The sequence below is a fragment of the Mizuhopecten yessoensis genome, unplaced genomic scaffold (assembly GCF_002113885.1).
Source record: "Mizuhopecten yessoensis strain PY_sf001 unplaced genomic scaffold, ASM211388v2 scaffold11145, whole genome shotgun sequence".
Taxonomy (NCBI): Eukaryota; Metazoa; Mollusca; class Bivalvia; order Pectinida; family Pectinidae; genus Mizuhopecten; species Mizuhopecten yessoensis.
In genome coordinates, this window is record NW_018408902.1 from 3,771,960 (window position 1) to 3,799,208 (window position 27,249).

Consider the following 27,249-nt stretch of genomic DNA (forward strand, 5'->3'; position numbering starts at 1 on the left):
ATGTATCTATCTATACAGATACATGTATACTGGTACATGTATCTATCTATACAGATACATGTATACTGGTACATGTATGTATCTATGCAGATACATGTATACTGGTACATGTATTTATCTATACAGATACATGTATACTGGTACATGTATCTATCTATACAGATACATGTATACTGGTATATGTATTTATCTATACAGATCTATATGTATCTATCTATACAGATACATGTATACTGGTATATGCATCTATCTATACAGACCTATATGTATCTATCTATACAGATACATATATACTGGTACATGTATACTGGTATATGTATCTATCTATACAGCTATATAGTCAAATAATGAAAGTGTATAAAATATTAATATGGTATTAATTTTCATGGTTGTATTAGTATGTGCCGTTAATTTAAATCTTGTACTCTTATCTGTTGCTTCGCACAGAGCAATTTCATCATCATGCTTTTTTTCTGTATTTATCTATTACCATGGTATTACTTTTTTGCTCTCTTTTAAAAAAAAAAATATTTCAATTTCACTATCTCCTTTTATTTGATTTACCTATTTTGCTTCTTCTTTCGTGCAGATATTATAGGCTTATCTGTACATACGTTTACCTTCACTTCCATTCCTTTTTCTCATTTTGTTAATATGTGTATGTGCGAATTAAATTTGAATAAAAGTTAGTTGTGTTATTTACCTTAACTAACTATACCAAAGCTCACCTCGGATAACAGTGGTTTTACCTATTCATTTGTTAGGTTTCCATTAGCCTGGCCAATCATCCCGAGAGCTCGGCTTCCGTGGGCGGGTCATATCAACTCTTACCACTTCAGTCGAGCCATCGATATGATTGCCCAGGCTATATGCACTCTATATATTCCTGAAATCATGTCCGAGTTTTACTTCTTATTCTAAAGGGAGAAAACTGTCTGCAGTGGTACATCTGAGCAGAAACTCATCCTCCAGTTAACATTGACTCTCCAGTGAGAGGGTGTGACAACCTTACACGGTGACGTCAGCCTCAACTCCCAACTGTGTTCCTTGCGCTAGCCTTCTTGTCCTTACCAATAGTTTCACAAAATATCAATTATACTAATACATGGCATATACCTTTTTAAAAATCTGTTGTACTGATCATGAAAGCAAGTAATTTTATGGATTTGATGTATTTGTATACGATTGTTGAAAGTGATAAAATATTTTTTTGTTTGTGTTTTTCCTTCCTGTCATTATCATTTTCCAAAAATCACAATAGTTTCTCGAGATGAAATAAAAGAAAGAAAATCGCATAAAGAGGAGTCTGGGTCTGAAACTGATATAAAAGTGTAACATGAAGGAATGGAGAGTTTTGATATAGAACGCCAGGGTAGGAAATCAGTGGCTTACCTTATATAATCCACATTCTGTCTGCAGTGCTTAACACATTATCCTCTCTGAGATTCTTAGTTTTAACCATGTAAGTGTTTTAACTACCATGCAGGCTGATAGGTCTGGGATCTATTATCGTTTTATTGTTTTTTCAAGGATGGAGAGCTCAGGTTGGTATGTAACTTTACGATATTGTAAGTGTGAGAACAGATGATGGCACAGGTTTGTGACTGATATGTTACTGGGTAACAGAATGGTAGATACTGGGGTTGTATTGTTGGAAGGTGTTACTAGGAGGTAACAGAATGGTAGATACAAGGGTTGTATTGTTGGAAGGTGATACTAGGAGGTAACAGAATGGTAGATACAAGGGTTCTATTGTTGGAAGGTGATACTAGGAGGTAACAGAATGGTAGATACGGGGGTTGTTCTGTTGGAAGGTGTTACTAGGAGGTCACAGAATGGTAGATACTGGGGTTGTTCTGTTGGAAGGTGTTACTAGGAGGTCACAGAATGGTAGATACTGGGGTTGTTCTGTTGGAAGGTGTTACTAGGAGGATACTGGGCGTGCATTGTTGCTAGGTGTAACTAGGAGGTAACAGAATGGTAGATACGTGGGTTGTTCTGTTGGAAGGAGATACTAGGAGGTAACAGAATGGTAGATACGTGGGTTGTTCTGTTGGAAGGTGATACTAGGAGGTAACAGAATGGTAGATACTGGGCGTGCATTGTTGCTAGGTGTAACTAGGAGGTAACAGAATGGTAGATACGTGGGTTGTTCTGTTGGAAGGTGATACTAGGAGGTAACAGAATGGTAGATACGTGGGTTGTTCTGTTGGAAGGTGATACTAGGAGGTAACAGAATGGTAGATACGTGGGTTGTTCTGTTGGAAGGTGATACTAGGAGGTAACAGAATGGTAGATACGTGGGTTGTTCTGTTGGAAGGTGATACTAGGAGGTAACAGAATGGTAGATACGTGGGTTGTTCTGTTGGAAGGTGATACTAGGAGGTAACAGAATGGTAGATACGTGGGTTGTTCTGTTGGAAGGTGATACTAGGAGGTAACAGAATGGTAGATACGTGGGTTGTTCTGTTGGAAGGTGATACTAGGAGGTAACAGAATGGTAGATACGTGGGTTGTTCTGTTGGAAGGTGATACTAGGAGGTAACAGAATGGTAGATACGTGGGTTGTTCTGTTGGAAGGTGATACTAGGAGGTAACAGAATGGTAGATACGTGGGTTGTTCTGTTGGAAGGTGATACTAGGAGGTAACAGAATGGTAGATACGTGGGTTGTTCTGTTGGAAGGTGATACTAGGAGGTAACAGAATGGTAGATACGTGGGTTGTTCTGTTGGAAGGTGATACTAGGAGGTAACAGAATGGTAGATACGTGGGTTGTTCTGTTGGAAGGTGATACTAGGAGGTAACAGAATGGTAGATACGTGGGTTGTTCTGTTGGAAGGTGATACTAGGAGGTAACAGAATGGTAGATACGTGGGTTGTTCTGTTGGAAGGTGATACTAGGAGGTAACAGAATGGTAGATACGTGGGTTGTTCTGTTGGAAGGTGATACTAGGAGGTAACAGAATGGTAGATACGTGGGTTGTTCTGTTGGAAGGTGATACTAGGAGGTAACAGAATGGTAGATACGTGGGTTGTTCTGTTGGAAGGTGATACTAGGAGGTAACAGAATGGTAGATACGTGGGTTGTTCTGTTGGAAGGTGATACTAGGAGGTAACAGAATGGTAGATACGTGGGTTGTTCTGTTGGAAGGTGATACTAGGAGGTAACAGAATGGTAGATACGTGGGTTGTTCTGTTGGAAGGTGATACTAGGAGGTAACAGAATGGTAGATACGTGGGTTGTTCTGTTGGAAGGTGATACTAGGAGGTAACAGAATGGTAGATACGTGGGTTGTTCTGTTGGAAGGTGATACTAGGAGGTAACAGAATGGTAGATACGTGGGTTGTTCTGTTGGAAGGTGATACTAGGAGGTAACAGAATGGTAGATACGTGGGTTGTTCTGTTGGAAGGTGATACTAGGAGGTAACAGAATGGTAGATACGTGGGTTGTTCTGTTGGAAGGTGATACTAGGAGGTAACAGAATGGTAGATACGTGGGTTGTTCTGTTGGAAGGTGATACTAGGAGGTAACAGAATGGTAGATACGTGGGTTGTTCTGTTGGAAGGTGATACTAGGAGGTAACAGAATGGTAGATACGTGGGTTGTTCTGTTGGAAGGTGATACTAGGAGGTAACAGAATGGTAGATACGCGGGTTGTTCTGTTGGAAGGTGTTACTAGGAGGTCACAGAAAGGTAGATACGCGGGTTGTTCTGTTGGAAGGTGTTACTAGGAGGTAACAGAATGGTAGATACGCGGGTTGTTCTGTTGGAAGGTGTTACTAGGAGGTCACAGAAAGGTAGATACTGGGCGTGCATTGTTGCTAGGTGTAACTAGGAGGTCATAGAATGGTAGATACTGGGGTTTCATTGTTGCTAGGTGTAACTAAGAGGTCACAAAATGGTAGATACTGGGGGTGTATTGTTGCTAGGGTAGCAGTGTACAGTAGAGGGTTGTGGCCATGGGTGATATTTTTGTTAAATGGCTAACCCCTGTATAATGATATGTAAAAAAAATATAAAAATAAAACTGTACTAAAATTGGTATAAGCATGATGAAGTGGGCTATGTGAGCTTCACATTTGTAAAAAAGAAAGAAGATTTCTTTGGTTCGAGAATAAAATTTTGGCCATAATACGAAAGGGTGCGTACACATGAAAAGCTAGCTTTACAGGAGGTAAAATTTTGACAACAGCACACGACGCAAAATTGCAAAAAATCAAGTTCTACAATTTTACTGCGACCCAGATAATTCTGCAACCAGGTAGGTAATCTTTAATTTCAGACAGAGCTTAGGAAAAAAATTACTACTTGCGGGGGTCAAATTTTGGGTTAAAAATAGCATTTTTTGGCATTTTTTGGTAATTTTTGATGTGGTAACCATGGTTTTCACACAAGTGACATACATAGAAAAAAGAGGTTTATACACTTCTCAGTGCTTTATATGTATTGTAAATGTAATGCAGTTTACAAATATATATACATGTATACATGTGTTGTGTAGGGTAAAACCGCTGTGTTTACATTTCCTCGACATGTGCCTTGTTTATCAGAGTCGGGCCATTTCTACTGTATTCTGCTACCATATACACATAGAACTTGATTTTTTCTGAAAAAATCCCTTTTTATGCTTGATTCAGCTTCACTTTCATTCATTAATACTTAAAACTACTCAAAAACGCCAAAAAACCCGTTACATAGATAGGTCTATATATAGGTCATTAGCCTGTTACCTGTGGATGTATAAAGAGAGGTAACTCGCGCTTTCACAGGCACTTGTGAAATTCTGCAATTCATCACATATGTGTCAATTATGTTATTGGTAAAGTTGATACCAAACATCAAATAGTTCACAGGCTATCTCCTGATGCATTCATACTAGATTTCAGTCTGTTTCACTCAGTTCAGCACCCGGTAGCCATGGTTACTAATACATAAAGTTGTATTTATTGAAAATGGGTAAAAATGGGTAAAATATCTGTTTTCATTTTAATTACACTATTTTAGATGTTTTTTTCCACTTGATTCAGCATACAGATGAAATAAGCAAAGTCAGTAATGTCAATAAATTTTATTTCCATAATTACAGCTGAAGAAAATCTTTTTTTTCTAGCGAAATATGTTAAATGAACAATTTCTGAGGGTCACTGTCAATTCTAGGCGAGGAAAGTAAATAACGGTTGCTATGGTGGCACTTGTCTGATTTCTCAGAATATCTTACATTTCTGTGCTGTTCATCGGTTACGGGAAGTGTGTCTGTTGCTAGTTTGTTGTTGAGATGGGTTTCCTAGTGTTCAATATTTTGATATCAGTGATCCTCGATGATGTCATAGATGCCCATTGATGACGTCATAGTTATGATGACATCACAGTTACTATGACGTCATCAAACAAGACAGTAACATCATAGTATCACTGTACTGTTTGTTTTCTACATGCACATGATCTCAAGGCATCATATTTCACCCAAAAAGAAATTTTATTCATGAAAACTACAAACCTATTCAAGTTTTCATTTTTCAGATTACCTCCCTTTGTTGGTAGTTTGAGAGCAGAATTGGTAAATACACTTTTCAGGAGAATTCATATTACTCGGTCACTATTAAAGTGAGAAAGGAAACGGATACATCATTGTGTTCATTGTCGCATTTTCCAGACATTTAAAAGGTTTTGATTAAATTTTGGGGAAAAAAAAGTGATGTATAAGGTAGCAGAGTACAGTAGAGGGTTGTGGCCATGGGTGATATTTTTGTTAAATGGCTAACCCCTGTATAATGATATGTAAAAAAAATATAAAAATAAAACTGTACTAAAATTGGTATAAGCATGATGAAGTGGGCTATGTGAGCTTCACATTTGTAAAAAAGAAAGACGATTTCTTTGGTTCGAGAATAAAATTTTGGCCATAATCCGAAAGGGTGCGTACACATGAAAAGCTAGCTTTACAGGAGGTAAAATTTTGACAACAGCACACGACGCAAAATTGCAAAAAATCAAGTTTTACAATTTTACTGGGACCCAGATAATTCTGCAACCAGGTAGGTAATCTTTAATTTCAGACAGAGCTTAGGAATAAAATTACTAGTTGCGGGGGTCAAATTTTGGGTTAAAAATAGCATTTTTTGGCATTTTTTGGTAATTTTTGATGTGGTAACCATGGTTTTCACACATACATAGAAAAAAGAGGTTTATACACTTCTTAGTGCTTTATATGTATTGTAAATGTAATGCAGTTTACAAATATATATACATGTATACATATGTTGTGTAGGGTAAATCCGCTGTGTTTACATTTCCTCAACATGTGCCTTGTTTATCAGAGTTACTGTATTCTGCTACCTAGGTGTAACTAGGAGGTCGCAGAATGGTAGATACCCTGGGGTGTATTCTGTGACCTGCTAGTAACACCTAATAACAATACACTCACAGTATTCACCATTTCACAACCTCCTTAAAAAGTAACACATAGCAACAATACACCACAGGAAATTGTTTGCTGCAGTACAATTTAGCCATTTTGACCACTGCAATGAGGGCAAATCTATCACCAGAGCGAATATAAGTTTGCAGCATGATATAAGTAGTATTTGCATAATTTTTTATGAAAGATGAAATTAACACTGTGCAAACATAGATTTTACTGATGATTGCAAATATTTGATTGGGTGAACAAATGTACAGTTTACATGTAGGGTTATGTAGACAGTTTAATTAGTAAGTCATGTTTCATGGTGGCAATTCTATATTGCTATACATACATACTTTTCTAAGGTATTTCTACTACAGCTGTTTTCTTCTGGAACATTTGTATGTACTCTTGCGAAATTGAATACAAAAAACAAACTCTGTATTTTCTAGATTTTTAATATTACGATGAGATTAGCAAACAATAAACTTATAACACAATGAAACAATATTGATACAAACATCATAGAGATAGTATATCTAAAAGAAAATGTCCTTCAGTAGAAATGGTATAGGCACTGTGTATGATGACTGGAGTGGTCAACCCAAGGCTAGGGTGGACTGGACCAGAACAAAGGTAAAGAATGACTCAAGTTCAAAAATCAGGGGTGTAAGGGTAGGTTTAGAAGAGAGTTGGTTTGGTATATATGATGAAATATCTGAATTTGTGAACGATTTATAATGAGTGTATTAAAGACATCATTTTTATTGTTCTCCTTGTATGATATAATCTAAATGGCCTCCTGGGCCCGTATTCATGAAACCGCTCTCATGCTCATGCATGGGTTCTGAGCTCGAACCAACTTTCTTGTAACTTGCTTAAATTCATGTGCCACAGTCCAAAGTGTTCAGTTTAGGCTTTGAAAATAGTACTTGGCTTCAGCTGTCAAACAGGCACCCAAATCATTGATAAAATGTAATTTATGGTTAAATTATCACTGGAATTACAGAAACCGAGCTTGAGCACAAAGTCTGAGTTTGGGCATGAGAAGTGGCCCTGATTTCTATATATATGTTGAGGTTCAAGTGTCTCAGGATTGTAAAATAGAAAAGTTTATTACATACTTGCTTATGAATTTGGTAGTGAAATATCAAACCACTTTCTTCGATAAAATAAAATTTGAGCAAATAACAATAAAAAGGCTAGACAGATCAGACATCGTGTTCCTTAGGAGGGTCATCTCAACTGAGCTTGGATCAATTACTGATTGAAGCTTCTGGAAAAGTTAAAATGTTAAAGGAATATATCTTAAATCTCTCTACAAGGATTGTGACGTTACGGTCAGAGTTCTAACTCACCTTTCTCACAGATTTTATAACTAGATGAAAGGTCTCATCACCATTTTAACAAATCTTACAAACATAGGTAAATATATCTCACTGCTTTTCTCATAGATCTTACAAAAGATAGGTCAAAGGCATTATTGTGATTTTCACAGACCTTATACAGACTGACCATAGGTCTCCTTACCATTTGGGTTTACCTAAAAATCTACAGTAAAACCTGCTTAGTACATGTTTGGTTCTAACAAGGTCATATTGGTGTCAAACATGACAAATATACTGCATTTAATGAATTAAGTCCCCTGAAATGTGTTATAAACATGTTTCAATGTAGATGCATCGACAGAAAATGGATGAGAACAGTACTGAGTAATTTTGAAGTCAGAAAAGTTACAAGGGTCAGGGGTCATAAGATCGGGGTCATGTGATCAAGGTCACAGGGGTTAAGTAGGTTTTGACTTTGAACATTGGTATCCTTTCGTTAGTAATATATGAGGTATATTAGGTGATAGATTATGTATTAATTATGGCTGAAATATTTTTAAAAGCAGAAGCTTAGAAGCCAAATTGTCACATCTTGCTGAAGTGATCTCTCAAATTTGTTGAGGTCTGATTTTCACTGCTTACTTAATTAAGGTCAAGGATTGGAGACACCCACACTCGTGTTTGTTAAAACAGACACACTGCTCCTTTTCTATCCTTACAAACTGTCTAGATAGACATTCATTTTCAATTTTTGCCATGTAATGATAGTATGGGTCTATGATTTACTTCTGGTTATTTTGAAACAATTAAAAGTTTGGATATTTGTGATTGTATGTTAGATAGATGTGTATTGCCTTCAGATATAGAATTGGCTGTCAATCTAATGGACAACACATCATCTTGTTACATAAATTATTGTTCTGTTACCATGGTGACGACATTTGCCTTGGTATCCATTACGATAAAATACCAACTCCATGACATTGAAACAACCCTCTATACTGTATTTATAGTTTTCCACAATAAAATGAAACAATAAATTTCATTATGTACAAAACTATCTTACATGCTAAATAAATATTCTGGTCTCTGAAAATGTTTGTAAATAAAATATTCCAATGTAAGTATGGAACTGTGTATATTCCTCTGGCTCAGCTGCTGCACTGCTTCATGTCACTTGATATTTATGGATGATAAAACTTCTACAAATACAATTATTACAATAATAAATATTACTGCGTTTGTGATACAACGGACGATGCTAGGCCTGTTAGAATATATAGAATTATAGACAATAATGAACTTATTCATTGCCGGGACGTCAGCATAGTGTCTGACGATATTCCAGATCTAGATATATAGGCATATTGCCTGCGTCCAGTATTATTATTATTATTATTATAATAATAGTTATACACAATAAGAACAACGAATGTCTGAACATACATTTAAATCAAGTCTTTTTATGTCTTAGTACTATCATTTACAGATAGACTTGATGTTTCAGGAGATACACAATGTCCATACATATCTGAATATGTTCCTACTTATTTGGCAATATCTCTAAACATATATAAATGTCCCTACACACCTGTCATTATTCTTACACACCTGTCATTATTCTTACACACCTGTCAATATTATTACACACACCTGTCAATATTATTACACACCTGTCAATATTATTACACACCTGTCAATATTATTACACACACCTGTCAATATTCGTTCACACCTGTCTACATCTAAACACCTATCAGTATCCTTCCATGCAAGTCATTTTTCTGATACAACTGTCTATGTCTGTACACACCTGTCTAAACCCATACATAATTGTCAATGTCCCTACACACCTGTCAATATCTCTACACACCAGTCAATGTCCCTACCCACCTGTCAATGTAACTGAACACCTATCATTGTACCTGTCACACCTGTCAATATCTGTACACACCTGTCAATATCTCTACACACCTGTTAATATCTCTACACACCTGTCAATATCTCGACACACCTGTCAATATCTCTACCCACCTGTCAATATCTCTACACACCTCTCTACACACCTGTCAATATCTCTATACACCTGTCAATATCTCTACACACCTGTCAATGTCTCTACACACCTGTCACACCTGTCAATATCACTATACACCTGTCAATATCTCTACACACCTGTCAATGTGACACATCCATCAATGTCCCCACACACCTGTCACACCTGCCAATGTTCCAACACACCTGTCAATGTGACACATCCATCAATGTCCCTACACACCTGTCAATGTCCCTTCACACCTATCAATGTCTCTACACATCCATCAGTGTCCCGTCACACCTGTCACACCTGTCACACCTGTCAATGTCCCTTCACACCTGTTAATGTCTCTACACATCCATCAGTGTCCCGTCACACCTGTCACACCTGCCAATGTCCCTACACACCTGTCAATGTGACACATCCAGCAGTGTCCCTACATACCTGTCAGTATCCCTACAGACCAGTCAATTTTACACAACATCTGTTATTTAACTTACACAGATGTAAATTTTCCTAAACACCTGTCAATATGCCTACATACTTTTCATTGTGGCTACACCCCTGTCTATACCCCTACAAACATATTGGTTTACTTACATATCTAAAGATTGTCAATTTCCTTGGAAATTTATTGACTACTTTTCATTACTGCTTGGTGACTTCCATATTGATAAATCCTGTTTTTGTATTCACTAAATTTTGACTCTGCTTGGTAACATCCATATTTGTAATTCATTGCTTTTCCACATTGCATGGTAACATCCATACTTGTAAACCATACTTGTAATCCATGACTTTCCCACATTGATGATGACATCCATACATGTAATCCATACTTGTAATCCATACTTGTAATTCATACATGTAATCCATATTTGTAATCCATACTTGTAATCCATACATGTAATCCATACTTGTAATCCATACCTGTAATCCATACTTGTAATCCATACATGAAATCCATACTTGTAATCTATACTTGTAATCCATACATGTAATCCATATTTTTAATCCATACTTGTAATACAGACATGTAATCCATACTTGTAATTCATACATGTAATCCATACTTGTAATCCATACTTGTAATCCATACTTGTAATCTGCACTTGTAATCTGTACCTGTAATCCATACCTGTTATCCATAGTTGTAATCCAGACAAGTAATCCATACTTGTAATCTGCACTTGTAATCCATACTTGTAATCCATACCTGTAATCCATAGTTGTAATCTATACTTGTAATCCAGACATGAAATCCATATCTGTATATCCATACATGTAATCTGCACTTGTAATCCATACTTGTAATCCAGACTTGTAATTCATATTTGTAATCCAGACTTGTAATTCATACATGTAATCCATATTTGTAATTTATTACTTTTCCACATGGCCTGTTGACATCCATAGAGATAATCCTTACTTGTGTGCCCGGACTACTGTCCCACATTGATGATGACATCCAGACATGTAATCCATACTTGTAATTCAGACATGTAATCCATATTTGTAATTCATTACTTTCCCACATGGCTTGGTGACATCTATACAGATAATCCTTACTTGTGTGCCTGGACTACTGTCCCACATTGATGATGACACCCAGACATGTAATCCATACTTGTAATCCATACTAATCCATACTTGTAATCCATACTAATCCATACTTGTAATCCATACTTGTAATCCATATTTGTAATTCATTACTTTCCTACATGGCTTGGTGACATCCATATGGCATTCATACTGCTTATTCATATTTGTTGCTCAGGACATGCCTATGTGACATGAATGCCATCGCTGTAGATCCATACACATACATTAACAGATTCCATATGGCATACCATCCTTCTTAATGAAAAAGATTCTATGTACATATGATATTATTATTGGAGTTTGTTTCGTACACATTTAGTGCTGCGATTTATACTCCAGTTGAAGTACCAATGCCAGTAGCTCTGTAGATTTTCGGACGTGCACCAGCAGAGTTGTTAACAGAGTTTGTGGAGCGGTCGACTTCAATGGAGGAGGCTCGTTTCCTGGCCGAGACCTGGTAGTGTTTGGACTGACAGTTCTTAAAGGTGTTCACCATATCCTGTCTGAGCTTCCGGCAAAACACAATAAATATGTATGGCTTTAAACTCAAATATGCATAATCCATTGTCCGCAACACTGTGTCAAAAAGAGCAAAATTTAAATCCACGTTGGGAAATTTGATGAAGACTGCTTGGATTACCATACATGATGAGTTCATCAGGAAATACAAAGACAAAAGCACTGTCGCTTTTTTCATTTCATGGAGCGTCTTTAAATCCAAGAAATACTTTCCAAGCAATGATTCTACTTCGTCTTTGCTGCGTTTTTGTCCCAAGTTCTGGACAACATGCCAGAAACACACACAGAGGCACGAAAACACAGATATCATGGGTATTGCATTTTGGACGAAGAATTCAACAAGAGGCCAGATGATGTTGCGAAAATCTTCGGACAGTTCATAGTTGTTATGACAGAATGGTATAACAATCTCCGGGGATTGACCAGGCAAGGTTAGGCCTACCGTCCAGAAGAAGTGAAGATTGAGGCAGATCAGTAGAACAATGATAAACAAAATGACGGCTTGGGACCGCTCACGCGTACACATCACATACATGTGCCGTGGGAACCGTATCGCTATCAGTAATTCCACAGTAGCCGCCACGACAATCCATGATGACATATGGTTTAAAAAACTTATGAGAAATGTGTACACTTTGCAGACGGAATTTGAAATGACGAGTATGTTCCAGCTGAGATTTTCATCGGCTACAGCGTCGAACCACTGGTTCCCACAATGGACGTACAACTTGACGAGGTCGATGCCAAGGAGGAGAGAAAGGTATACACAGGTGGACCACACGGTGTGACTGTAGCGGTTCAGCAGCACAATACAGGGAAATGTCCCAATGGTGCCCAGGAGGAGAAAGACGGCAAACACGTAGCGGAACACCACCTGACGGATCTTGTACTCGGGCCCAGTGGACGGAGATTCAAATCCTTCATAGTCATACTCATCACTCATATTACCCAGGCTTGGATCTACAGGAAAATAAAAAAATAAAAACTTTTATCTTATACTGTATAATCAAATTTGAATGAAGTCTTTTATGCTTTTTGTGATAACCTGTATTTCTACCTTGTAAAATATCATGGGTTTTATGGTAGTGTGCATGAAACATGAGCAAAACAATATCAACTTTAATAACACAGGTATGCACATGCACTCCGATATATTTTTTCAGTTTTCATAAATGCCTTCTATGGAAATATAATTGAATATTATCAAAATTTTGTTGATTTAAATGTTTATACATAATGTCGTTAAATGATGGCCTGTGGTGTTATTTTAAGTAAGATGTAGACTTGAATCCAGGGTTCTTTGAATCAATAACGTAATTTTATATATCAATTTGCAAAGACTGGGTGAACATATGAAGAATTATAGTTAGAAAGGGAAAACAGGAAATGATAGTAAAAAAAACCAAATGGCAGAGTTTTCATTTATGTGGATTCAAGTCTGAAATAGATGTGAGCCTATGATATTGTTTAAAGCACATGATCAGATATTTAGGAAAGAAATTCATAACAAAAACAAAAAGAAAATACACATGATTTACTGTGTAAACTTGATGAGTTGATCTTTCAACAGAAGATAATTCACAAGATTCTATGGTAGTTTGTGTGTATTTTGCTGCCTATATATCGAGTGGAATATCATATAAATGTGTGTCATCGTTGTCCTTCCTGAAATTGTTTCAAGAGATGCAAAACATAAGATATTGTAAGATATGATATCTTGATATATAATGAGAAGAGTGATCATACAGGGTGTGTAGCCTGTCACCATTTTGAGATGCACATACCACATGACACAATCATAGTGTGTTTCATGTCTAAAAACCAAGTTTTCATTTTGTAAAAAGTTTTTTTTTTACCAATTCGAAAACAGACAAACATACAGTCTGTACTGTATGAGTCAGATGGCACAATGAATCTGATAAACGATGCCAAAAAAGGTCAATATTCCAGATCCAGCACTGACATTGTTTGGCTATAAAGAACTTAGACTTTACACTGGTTTGAATGTTTAAATGTGAAGCAGACATCTGGATCTATCTAGTTTGACGTAGGCTCCAAAAGAACACCACTCCACTACTTCTGTGATAGAATTTTGCCAACACCAGTATTGTAATTACATTTGGCTTTAGATTTTGTTTAGTCTGCGTGTTTGTGGTCGTGGTCTTTTTTTTTTTCTACCGGTAGTGTTCCTGTGTTATAACGAGGTTATAGGTTTATAACACTGCAGGCCTCCAAATCGTACTTAACAACCTTCCTATTGATTTTAGACGAGACTGGAATGAATTAATGTGACAAACGAACAGATAATTGATTTAAAACAGATACAAACTGCTGTGATTGTCTAAAATCTTAAGTTTTTGTAACATCATCAATGCTTTTTAGATTTTCCTGAAGTAAAAAGTGCGGGTCTTGCACAGTTGTGTCCGTAACGAAATTCTGACAAGATTACTTTATTTTGCTTCATACCGTGTAGTACAATATGATAGAAACCCATTTTTTCTTCAGTTGTTGATGTATTTTGGAAAAAAATGGTGATGCAGAAATACAATAGACAACTAAGTACTCATTTATTTATACACATCCGGAGATTTAGGCCCGTTGGTGAGATTCATAGCAACTTTAAAATTTGCTAGTTTGTCAAGGGAACAATAGTGGATAACACTGATAAATGAGAGTCCACTCAGTGTTTATCAGTGTTTGAAGCACAGTGTGCTGCTAATGAAGTAGGAGTTCGACTTCCAGCAGCAAACAAATTGTGTTTTACCTTTGGTAAAATTATTGCATGTCCACAGATAAATTTGTGTGTATGTAAAAGTAAAAATAGAGTAATGTGGAGTAATAGAAGAGACTCTAGACACAAAGCCCTAATCTTCTACTGTACACAGACACAAAGCCCTAACCCTCTACTGTACACAGTCAAAAATCCCTAACACTCTACTGTACACAGTCAAAAAGCCCTAACCTTCTACTGTACACAGACACAAATCCCTAACCCTTTACTGTACACAGACACAAAGCCCTGTAACATTCTACTGTACACAGACACAAAGCCCTAACCATCTACTGTACACAGACACAAAGCCCTAACCCTTGACTGCACACAGACACAAAGCCCTAACCCTCTACTGTACACAGAAACAAAGCCCTAACCCTCTACTGTACACAGACACAAACCCCTAACCTTCTACTGTACACAGACACAAAGCACTAACCTTCTCCTGTACACAGACACAAAGCCCTAACCTTCTACTGTACACGGACACAAAGCCCTAACATTCTACTGTACACAGACACAAAGCCCCAACCCTTTACTGTACACAGAAACAAAGCCCTAACCCTCTACTGTACACAGACACAAAGCCCTAAACTTCTACTGTACACAGACACAAAGCCCTAACATTCTACTGTACACAGACACAAAGCCCCAACCCTTTACTGTACACAGAAACAAAGCCCTAACCCTCTACTGTACACAGACACAAACCCCTAACCTTCTACTGTACACAGACACAAAGCACTAACCTTCTCCTGTACACAGACACAAAGCCCTGTAACCTTCTACTGTACACAGACACAAAGCCCGAACCCTTTACTGTACACAGTCAAAAAGCCCTAACCTTCTACTGTACACATACACAAAGCCCTAACCTTCTACTGTACACAGACACAAAGCCCTGTAACCTTCTACTGTACACAGACACAAAGCCCTGTAACCTTCTACTGTACACAGACACAAAGCCCGAACCCTTTACTGTACACAGTCAAAAAGCCCTACCCTTCTACTGTACACAGACACAAAGCCCTAATCTTCTACTGTACTACACAGTCAAAAAGCCCTAACACTCTACTGTACACAGTCAAAAAGCCCTAACCCTCTCCTGTACACAGACACAAAGCCCTAACCTTCTACTGTAGACAGTCAAAAAGCCCTAACCCTCTACTGTACACAGACACAAACCCCTAACCTTCTACTGTACACAGACACAAAGCACTAACCTTCTCCTGTACACAGACACAAAGCCCTGTAACCTTCTACTGTACACAGACACAAAGCCCTGTAACCTTCTACTGTACACAGACACAAAGCCCGAACCCTTTACTGTACACAGTCAAAAAGCCCTACCCTTCTACTGTACACAGACACAAAGCCCTAACCTTTTACTGTACACAGAAACAAAGCCCTAACCCTCTACTGTACACAGACACAAAGACCTAACCTTCTACTGTACACAGACACAAAGCCCTAAACATCTACTGTACACAGACACAAAGCCCTAACCCTTGACTGCACACAGACACAAAGCCCTAACCCTCTACTGTACACAGTCAAAAATCCCTAACACTCTACTGTACACAGTCAAAAAGCCCTAACCTTCTACTGTACACATACACAAAGCCCTAACCTTCTACTGTACACAGACACAAATCCCTAACCCTCTACTGTACACAGACACAAAGCCCTAACCTTCTACTGTACACAGACACAAAGCCCTAACCCTTTACTGTACACAGTCAAAAAGCCCTAACCTTCTACTGTACACAGACACAAAGCCCTAATCTTCTACTGTACACAGACACAAAGCCCTAACCTTCTACTGTACACAGTCAAAAAGTTCTAACCTTCTACTGTACACAGACACAAATGAGTGACCGGACATAAAAGACCTGTACATTCAATTGTTAAAAAGTACTATTTTTTAAGCTTAAAGGAACTGACATATAATATTTTATCTCTGGCAAAAAATCTATACGATTTCTCAACATACAAGATGTTTATTGATAAAGATGTATTTGATGCAGTTTTTGATCCTCTGCTTTATCAGATGTCATTGACAATCAGAATTCGGAAGCCTTTCATTATGGTCTGAGAGGTGATTTTATCAGAACTATTGTAATGCTATCCTGAGGGATCTTCAACTGTCACAGTTAAACTTTATCAGCCCTAGTTTACGTTGCCTCAAAGTAAATCATTTCATTTTGCCTGTAACAAGTATTGTTCAGTTTTTAGATAGTATGTTAAAACTCAAAAACAACACAGCACATTTTTTGAAATGTTAATTTCTGATTGGTCTAAATGATGTATATTACATGTATTGTAGTTATAACCATATTTTTTTTCATAAACCACTTCGCTGATTTATGCACATTGCACTATTTTCTAAACTTCGTCCATTGCATCAAAAATGACAGAGGTTATTGGTAGTAATTAAGGTATAATTAACGAGCACTCTATTGATACTATGGTAATGTACACAACATGTGGTGTTTAGTAATAATTTACTGTTACTTATGATTTATATAATGGCAGATAAATATCAATTGCATGATTATTGCAATAATCAATGCAATTTTTCTGTTACCGTAACAAAATTGTTTGTTGCATACAAAAAGATGTCAATATACCTCATCTATGTTATAGTGTGTCTGATTGGTTTAATCAAATCACATTGTCCAGAGACAAAACATCATATCTCCTGACAGCACATGCTTGAAGTTGATAAAACATCATATCTCCCAGCAGTACATGCTTGAAGTTTACAAAACATCATATCTTCCAGCAGTACATGCTTGAAGTTGACAAAACATCATATCTTCCAGCAGTACATGCTTGAAGTCGACAAAACATCATATCTCCCAGCAGTATATGCTTGAAGTTGACAAAACATCATATCTCCCAGCAGTACATGCTTGAAGTCGACAAAACATCATATCTCCCAGCAGTACATGATTGAAGTTGACAAAACATCATATCTCCAAGCAGTACATGCTTGAAGTTGACAAAACATCATATCTCCCAGCAGTACATATGCTTGAAGTCGACAAAACATCATGCACCATATATCTCCTGATGAGGTGTGCATCCATATAAATCTATTAATAATAAGCAATCATACTACTTCCCTGAATACAAAGTGAGTAAATGTTTAAGGAAAGAGACTACCACCAAGTGAAAATGTATAATTTTTACCATTATCACTTTCATGAAACATTCCAAATAAATCCTATCTTGTGATACATTTTACAGAATCATAGTTGGATGCAATTCCAGTATTTGAAAATTAAAACAAACAAAAATGGAAAATCCAAAATATGATAGGATTGTACTTGTTACCTACATGCTGCCTAAGTCATTCACCCCTGACATTTTTTAATGACCTATTCCAACTTTTGAATTGGAAAGTTCAAATGTGTCTTTAGGAGTGAATGAGTGAGTGGAATTATAAATGCACAGCATCAAAATGAGAGATGAACACCTTGAAAAGGGAACAACTCTCGGCCAGCAAATGGAATTATAAATGTAAAGCATTAAAATGAGAGATGAACACTTTGACAATTGAACAACTCTAAGCCAGCAAAACTCTTTTTGGTTGCTTCATAAGAGGGAATACTCCCAAGTAAAAACAAATATTTTGCGGAACTCTTCTTTTTTATAACTAGTGCAGTGATGATACCATTTACCTTAATATGTAGCATTGTATATGATAACAGATAGTTATGTACCAGGTATAAATGTTGTCTTCAATTAGATATTGCAGAAAAGGTAAGGTGAGGTCAGTTTAGGCACTGTCCCCCATTCTTTTTCCTAATTTATCCTCCCATTCACCCACCCAACCAGGTAACCACATGTACTATCTATGTATAATATTGTGTTCAATTAGATATTGCAGAAAAAGTAGGGTGAGGTCAGTTTAGGCACTGTCCCCTTATTCTTATTTCCTAATTTATCCTGTTCACCCACCCACCAGGTAACCACCAGGTACTATCCTTTGGTACAACGCATATACCCAACCAGGTAATCACATATCATCTGTTACTACCCAACTAGGTAACCACATATCATCTGTTACTACCCAACCAGGTAACCACATATCATCTGTTACTACCCAACCAGGTAACCACATATCATCTGTTACTACAGTATGTCACAGTCCCAGTACTGGTGTACTCTAGGTATGGTAGAGTACTGGTACAGTCATCAGTACACAGTAAAGTCAGACGCAAATGTCACATTTAGATAAAAGTATGAGTAAATTAATTCAGAGATGAAATAAGAACAGCAAGTTCTTATATTCAAATGAAATGAAACATGAAAATATTCTTGTAAAGGTATACAGTATTAAATAATTGAACTATAAACTTAAATTTCACGGTTCATGAAATTTTATCAATCTCTTAAAAATACACTTGACGTCTTTTCTACAAAAGTGATATGCAGACAACACTTACAGAAGTAATTATAAGCGTAATAGCTCATGATTATAGATCCAGCTCTGCCACCACCACAGGTTTACCGGTGGTCGTCACAACTTGTAACAGGAATCACACAGATACATCCATAGATTATCACAGAACAGGGTGACTGGCGACATGTGGCGACAATGTATCGTCGTTGTGAGGGACGCATAGCCGCCTCCACCAACAGGTATTGTACAACTCAGCCAAATAAACAGGCCGCTTTAACATTCATGTTCATTACCACTGCTCTCAAATGTTCAATTTATGGCTGTAGGCATCCCTCAGAACCAGAGATACGTCCGGAAATATTCTCGCTGTGTAAGGCAGTCGGTTAACTTACATGTAATAATGTTGAAACCAAAGACTCCATATATCCACTTATATACCTTTCTAGTGAGGCAAATCCCAGAAAAAGATTTGATCAATGTCAAATGTAGTTTTGTCTCGTTAGCTCACAGAACAGTTGTATAATATTATTGATTGTAAAATGTCACCCATGTGTTCTTATCATTGCAGAAACCTGAAATACAGATTATCTAATTATGGTTTCTTTGAAAATTCATTGTTATTGTTTTCTGCTCCAGTGAAAAAAGCAAAATTCAGAAGTAGTCAAATCCATGACCAATCAATACATGTTGAAGGTATCGAACAGAAAATGTCCAAATCCAAAAAGAACTGAAGCTTTGAAAAATAATTCTTTAGATAGGAAGTCAATTCTCCTTGTTCCCCAGAAAAAACCCCACATCTGTACAAGCAGCTTGTGATGAAGATGTAGATAGTGGCCGCCTGCAGCCTGCTGTGGTATTCACTGGTAACTAGTGCATCATAGCACATGTGCAATACTTCTTTCGACAAAAACAAAAAAAAAGTTGAAAAGGGATCATAAATTATTCTCCACTATGAAACAGCTAGTAGACCGATCACAGTTGTTATGGTTTGAAATCACGATATGTCGATTCGTGAGGCATTTGAAATGAAATAAACTCTGCTGATTAGCTTATAAAAACAGGGCACACCAAAAGTCTATTGAAGTCGACAGTAACTCACACATCAACCTGCTGTGAATTGTTTACTAATTAAATGAGAGTTTTTCTCTTATATGTCTTGCAACTTATTGCGAGTCCATGAATCGTCAGTACCGAAAATAACAACATATATGTAACTCCAGAGATTGATATTTTTTGTGTGTCCATGAGTGGTCAGAACGGAGAATAAAAATTTTATAGTATGAGTCCACGAGTCGTCGGTATGGAGAGTGACGTTTGTTTGTGAGTCCACGAGTCGTCAGTATGGAGAGTGACGTTTATTTGTGAGTCCACGAGTCGTCAGTATGGAGAATGATGAATGGCTTCAAGTCATATGGTTTATTGGATCCCCTTCCTTTTCCATGAATACCAGATTCTCTGTGAAGATGATGCGAACAGATAGCATGGAAGAGTTTTCTATCGGAAGCTTGATAGACTGGCCAGTATATGTGTTAATAAGAACAATTCTGACCGCAACAAATTATTGGCACTATGTCAAGAACGCTTCCATTTTGCCGCTCGGAAACAGCTGTCTGGTGAAAAGGAATTGGCGCTTCATTTCCGACAAACTATTTGTTATCCTGTTGTGTTTGTACAATATTAGCTTGATTTAGTGTACTTCAGTCAATCACTGTCACTCATCAGCTTGCATTTTTGTCTAGTGCAGCTTCAGGCCAGGTACACGACTCCATTTTATATTTTATATATATACGTGTATCCTTATTTTAATAAATCACAGAAATATGAATATAGATTGTGAGATAATATTGTGTAAGAAGTTTCATATTAATTGCTTTCTGAGGTTTATCAAATAGACAATGAATATATATTGTTCCACCACAGACAGTTGTGATAAACATAATAATGTGTTTCGATATCTGTGGGTTTAGACTGTTGACCAATACATACAAATGTATGTTATAAACATTGTAGTCATAATGGCCATGCATATTCGGGGCCAGGTGGTTAAAGCATCTGATTATCTACGATCTTTAGCCCTGCACCACTTGGTCACAGCTTCAAGGCCTAAGTGAGGCAGTTGCCAGGTAATGGCCATAGGTCGGTGGTTATTCTCCGGGTACTCCAGCTTTCCTCCACCACCAAAACCTGGCATGTCCTTAACTCCTTTACCCCTGAAATTTCGTAATGAACTATTCAACTTTTGAATTGGAGGAGTTCAAATGTGCCTTCAGGGGTGAATGAGTTAAATTAGCTGTTAATAGGACGTATAGCAATATCAAACCAACCAAATCAAGCAATACATAATCTCTCTCTATAACTAAATTTAGGTTGTAGAATTAACCATACTTTGAGTCTGTGGCTGTAGAAGCTATTTTTGACCTTTTAATTATACCAACGTTGTAGCAGCTGTGTCGGTGGCTGTTTCAGCAAAATGTGCATCCTTTTGCATCAAACAAAGATAACAATTTTAAAACAAGTTTACAACCTGGAAAACATCAGTGTTGTGTTTACTAGTTACACATGTGGCTGACAGAAGTCAACATGTTGGACTAATATATAATCGCTGTTGCCAAGTAAATCAGGTTCTGGGGCTTTGTACCACAGATTCTCGCCCGATCTTTTATCTTTTTATTGCTGTAGATAAATCCTTAATAATTCCACATCTGTTATCATCAACATAGGCGGCTCTGTTATAGGGGTGTATAGTCGGCTCAAATTTCTTCTCTAATATTTTTAAATTGTCGCATTATTGATTCATTATCAGTATTTTCTTTAATGGCGAATATCGGCATCGTAGAGCATTTATGTGAACATGAATTTTGGGTACTCGATGGAGTTACACACTTGGCCTCTGGGTCATTTCTGTAATGTTAAGGTTTAATGCAAGATGGAGGCCATTAACGATTATAAAATAAATAAATCAGCATCCGATTCTAATTTTAGATTTTACGAAAGGTTAATGATTCCCACTGTAAGCCTCAATGTAGGTGTGAATTAGCGCCATCTAAAGTGAAGGAATCGGGAGTGCTCCCACCTGATTACACAATGATTCAAATTGGTATCTTTTATTTACTGCCAGATTAATTATTAAACTAAATTGTAGGATAAACATTTTTGTAGAAATTTATCAGTGATGGCCATATAATTGTCTTAGCAGTATGTTATATTAGAAAAAAAATCAACAATAGTTTCTGATGGAATCAAGGTCGTAAGCGTTGTTAAATAGGAAGGATGAGGGTACTGGAACGTGGAGAGGAGAATCAAGGCAGGAAGCAAAAGCTAAGCGTGATTATCTAGTGTAATTACCGACCAAACATAAAAACAAGGAACTGGGGGACCTGTTTGTGTGCGAGTAGGGGTGGGTCCATGCGTGAACACTTGTCGGTCATTATCAGCATCAGGGTCCAGGAAGGTGCTTCCTGTCTGTCATCTCTCTCTCTCGTTAGTTCTATGTCTTCCATCACTTAGTACTGTTATCTATAATTGTGATTTTTTTACCTTGGTAACTGTGAGTTATAACAGGTTTAGTTTTTGTTACAACGAACGCTACAGCTTAATAAGTGGTAATGTCTACCCAGCCACCACAAGTCTATCACTTTCTCCTGTTTCTGAAATTATGGCTGTTTTTATCGCTGTTTTGCATTCAGACAAATACTTTTTCTGTTTATTGTCGGTGCCATTAGAACATGTACCTGGTTTGCATTCAGCCTTAATCACCTAGTTATCGTGGTGTACTTTTTTCTCTACGATTATTTAATTGAGAATGTTTTAAAACTGTTCTATTATCGAATCATACCCTGTTTGTTGTGATGGAGCTGGTTCTGATGGAATCTGTGTGTCTAAGTATTACTTAATCGTGGTCGTTAAACCTGCTCCCGTCCCAGCTTGATGATATTTGATGGTGTGTGGGATACTGAGGGCCCACAGAAAATCACACTTAGTAAAAACTTCCTGATACAATTTGGTGCCCAGCGAAGCACAGAGATTACAGATGGTTGCAGTTCTAAACTCTGTCTAGTTGTAACTTTTGAATGACTAATGATACTTTTATAAAACTTTGAGCACGTCTATAATATAACATCAGTACATCCTACAGTATGCTTGTTTATCATACTGTCAAGGTCACAATGAGAGGTCAGAGGTCAAATAACTGCTTGTATGATCAATTTTGGATGTATTGTTCACAAACAGACAGGGTGGAGGGTGGGGTGGGGTGGAGAGTCGGGTAGGGATGGGGGTTGTATGACCAATGAATGAAGAGTCGGGTAGGGATGGGGGTTGTATTACCAATGAATGAAGGGTTGTGTAGGGATGGGGGTTGTATTACCAATGAATTAAGGGTCGGGTAGGGATGGGGGTTGTATTACCAATGAATGAAGGGCCGGGTAGGGTTTGGGGTTGTATTATCTATGCATGAAGGGTCGGGTAGGGTTGGGGGTTGTATTACCAATGAATGAAGGGTCGGGTAGGGATGGGGGTTGTATTACCAATGAATGAAGAGTCGTGTAGGGATGGGGGTTGTATGACAAATGAATGAAGAGTCGGGTAGGGATGGGGGTTGTATTACCAATGAATGAAGGGTCGGGGAGGGATGGGGGGTGTATTACCAATGAATGAAGGGTCGGGGAGGGATGGGGGGTGTATTACCAATGAATGAAGGGTCGGGTAGGGATTGGGGTTGTATTACCAATGAATGAAGGGTCGGGTAGGGTAGGGGGTTGTATTACCAATGAATGAAGGGTCGGGGAGGGTTGGGGGTTGTATTACCAATGAATGAAGGGACGGGTATGGTTGGGGGTTGTATTACCAATGAGTGAAGGGTCGGGGGGGGTTGTATTACCAATGAATGAAGGGTCGGGGAGGGATGGGGGTTGTATGACAAATGAATGAAGAGTCGTGTAGGGATGGGGGTTGTATGACAAATGAATGAAGAGTCGGGTAGGGAAGGGGGTTGTATTACCAATGAATGAAGGGTCGGGGAGGGATGGGGGGTGTATTACCAATGAATGAAGGGTCGGGTAGGGATTGGGGTTGTATTACCAATGAATGAAGGGTCGGGGAGGGGTGGGGGGTGTATTACCAATGAATGAAGGGTCGGGTAGGGTTTGGGGTTGTATTATCTATGAATGAATGGTCGGGTAGGGTTGGGGGTTGTATTATCTATGAATGAAGGGTCGGGTAGGGTTTGGGGTTGTATTATCTATGAATGAATGGTCGGGTAGGGTTGGGGGTTGTATTATCTATGAATGAAGGGTCGGGTAGGGTTGGGGGTTGTATTACCAATGAATGAAGGGTCGGGTAGGGATGGGGGTTGTATGACAAATGAATGAAGAGTCGTGTAGGGATGGGGGTTGTATGACAAATGAATGAAGAGTCGGGTAGGGAAGGGGGTTGTATTACCAATGAATGAAGGGTCGGGTATTGATGGGGGTTGTATTAGCAATGAATGAAATGTCGGGTAGGGATGGGGGTTGTTTTACCAATGAATGAAGAGTTGGGTAGGGATGGGGGTTGTATTACCAATGAATGAAGGGTCGGGTAGGGTTTGGGGTTGTATTATCTATGAATGAAGGGTCGGGTAGGGTTTGGGGTTGTATGACAAATGAATGAAGAGTCGGGTAGGGATGGGGGTTGTATTACCAATTAATGAAGGGTCCTGTAGGGATGGGGGTTGTTTTACCAATGAATTAAGGGTCGGGTAGGGTAGGGGGTTGTATTACCAATGAATGAAGGGTCGGGGAGGGTTTGGGGTTGTATTATCTATGAATGAAGGGTCGGGTAGGGATGGGGGTTGTATTACCAATGAATGAAGGGTCGGGGAGGGGTTGGGGTTGTATTATCTATGAATGAAGGGTCGGGTAGGGATGGGGGTTGTATTACAAATGAATGAAGGGTCGGGTAGGGTTTGGGGTTGTATTACCTATGAATGAAGGGTCGGGTAGGGATGGGGGTTGTATTAGCAATGAATGAAATGTCGGGTAGGGATGGGGGTTGTATTAGCAATGAATGAAGGGTCGGGGAGGGATGAGGGTTGTATTAGCAATGAATGAAATGTCGGATAGGGATGGGGGTTGTATTAGCAATGAATGAAGGGTCGGGGAGGGATGAGGGTTGTATTAGCAATGAATGAAATGTCGGATAGGGATGGGGGTTGTATTAGCAATGAATGAAGGGTCGGGTAGGGATGGGGGTTGTATGACAAATGAATGAAGGGGCGGGTAGGGTTTGGGGTTGTATTACCTATGAATGAAGGGTCGGGGAGGGATGGGGGTTGTATTATCTATGAATGAAGGGGCGGGTAGGGATGGGGGTTGTATGACAAATGAATGAAGGGGCGGGTAGGGTTTGGGGTTGTATTACCTATGAATGAAGGGTCGGGGAGGGATGGGGGTTGTATGACAAATGAATGAAGGGTCGGGGAGGGTTTGGGGTTGTATTATCTATGAATGAAGGGTCGGGTAGGGATGGGGGTTGTATGACAAATGAATGAAGGGTCGGGTAGGGTTTGGGGTTGTATTACCTATGAATGAAGAGTTGGGTAGGGATGGGGGTTGTATTAGCAATGAATGAAATGTCGGGTAGGGATGGGGGTTGTATTAGCAATGAATGAAGGGTCGGGTAGGGATGAGGGTTGTATTAGCAATGAATGAAATGTCGGATAGGGATGGGGGTTGTATTAGCAATGAATGAAGGGTCGGGTAGGGATTGGGGTTGTTTTACCAATGAATGAAGGGTCAGTTGGGGATGGGGGTTGTTTTACCAATGAATGAAGAGTTGGGTAGGGATGGGGGTTGTATAACCAATGAATGAAGGGTCGGGTAGGGATGGGGGTTGTTTTACCAATGAATGAAGGGTCAGTTGGGGATGGGGGTTGTTTTACCAATGAATGAAGAGTCGGGTAGGGATGGGGGTTGATTTACCAATGAATGAAGAGTCGGGTGGGGATGGGGGTTGTATTACCAATGAATGAAGAGTCGGGTAGGGATGGGGGTTGTTTTACCAATGAATGAAGGGTCAGTTGGGGATGGGGGTTGTTTTAACAATGAATGAAGGGTCAGTTGGGGATAGGGGTTGTTTTACCAATGAATGAAAAGTTGGGTGGGGATGGGGGTTGTTTTACCAATAAATGAAGAGTTGGGTGGGGATGGGGGTTGTATTACCAATGAATGAAGGTTTGGGTGGGGATGGGGGTGGTGTGACCAATGAATGAAGGGTCGGGTGGGGATGGGGGCTGTGTGACCAATGAATGAAGAGTTGGGTGGGGATGGGGGTTGTATTACCAATGAATGAAGAGTCGGGTAGGGATGGGGGTTGTTTTACCAATGAATGAAGGGTCAGTTGGGGATGGGGGTTGTTTTACCAATGAATGAAGGGTTGGGTAGGGATGGGGGTGGTGTGACCGATGAATGAAGGGTCGGGTAGGGATGGGGGGTGTGTGACCAATGAATGAAGGGTCGGGTAGGGATGGGGGTGGTGTGACCAATGAATGAAGGGTCGGGTGGGGATGGGGGTGGTGTGGCCAATGAATGAAGGGTTGGGTAGGGATGGGGGTTGTACATCAAGTTTTTCTATATCATAATGTCCTCCATACCTCAGGGTGGCATACAGCAAGATGAGAAAATGCAAATCTTTCAACAATTCACTTTCTTAATTAGCATCATATTATCAAATATTCATGCATTACATTTCCAGCCCGACTGATTTTTTCGGCTTTAGTAATTACTCTTTTGAATAGCAGTGCATTCTCAATATTGGAAACTTGCATAATTTAAAGTTCAACTTAAATTGATTTTGATGAGCATCTGATTATACAGGTGATGATTATTAAAGTGTTAATGTCATGTGATGAACTTGTGATTTTCTTTATAAAAAGAACTTCTTCATTATAAACACTTCTTTAGTTTTAGCAGGAAGGTTAGATGTTTTAAAGTCGCTCTTTTACAAGTTGGTAATGCAGGTTGAGCTTAGAAACGTAATAAATCATTAGAGAGGCTGCAGATCAATATTCTCCCCCTTTTTGTAAGAAATGCTCAGACAAATTTTACTCAGGGGAGATTACTCTAGTGTTTGTCAGCCTAAATATTCACATTTGGTGTTACAATCATTGCTTCTCGTACTATTTGTGTATTGGCC

General features: G+C 38.5%; 2 protein-coding genes across 3 annotated transcripts in view; one reads left to right on the plus strand and one right to left on the minus strand.

Moving 5' to 3' along the window:
- LOC110466810 (lisH domain and HEAT repeat-containing protein KIAA1468 homolog) overlaps positions 1 to 27,249 on the plus strand; it is a gene marked incomplete at its 3' end in the record, with an annotated part of 169,618 nt that overhangs the window by 39,723 nt on the left and 102,646 nt on the right. The window lies entirely within an intron of this gene.
- Positions 6,395 to 27,249, minus strand: part of LOC110466781 — a 68,626-nt gene continuing 47,771 nt past the window's right edge. Inside the window, exons 3-4 of one of the 2 annotated variants that reach the window (XM_021523535.1) lie at positions 10,373 to 12,853; positions 6,395 to 8,936 (exon numbers count right to left, since the gene is read on the minus strand). In XM_021523535.1, the coding sequence (XP_021379210.1) occupies positions 11,703 to 12,853 (1,151 nt within the window). In that variant the 3' untranslated portion in view covers positions 6,395 to 8,936; positions 10,373 to 11,702. Of the gene's footprint in view, positions 8,937 to 10,372; positions 12,854 to 19,120; positions 20,090 to 27,249 lie in introns of those variants that run through there. The other variant, XM_021523536.1, reaches the window with a different exon arrangement.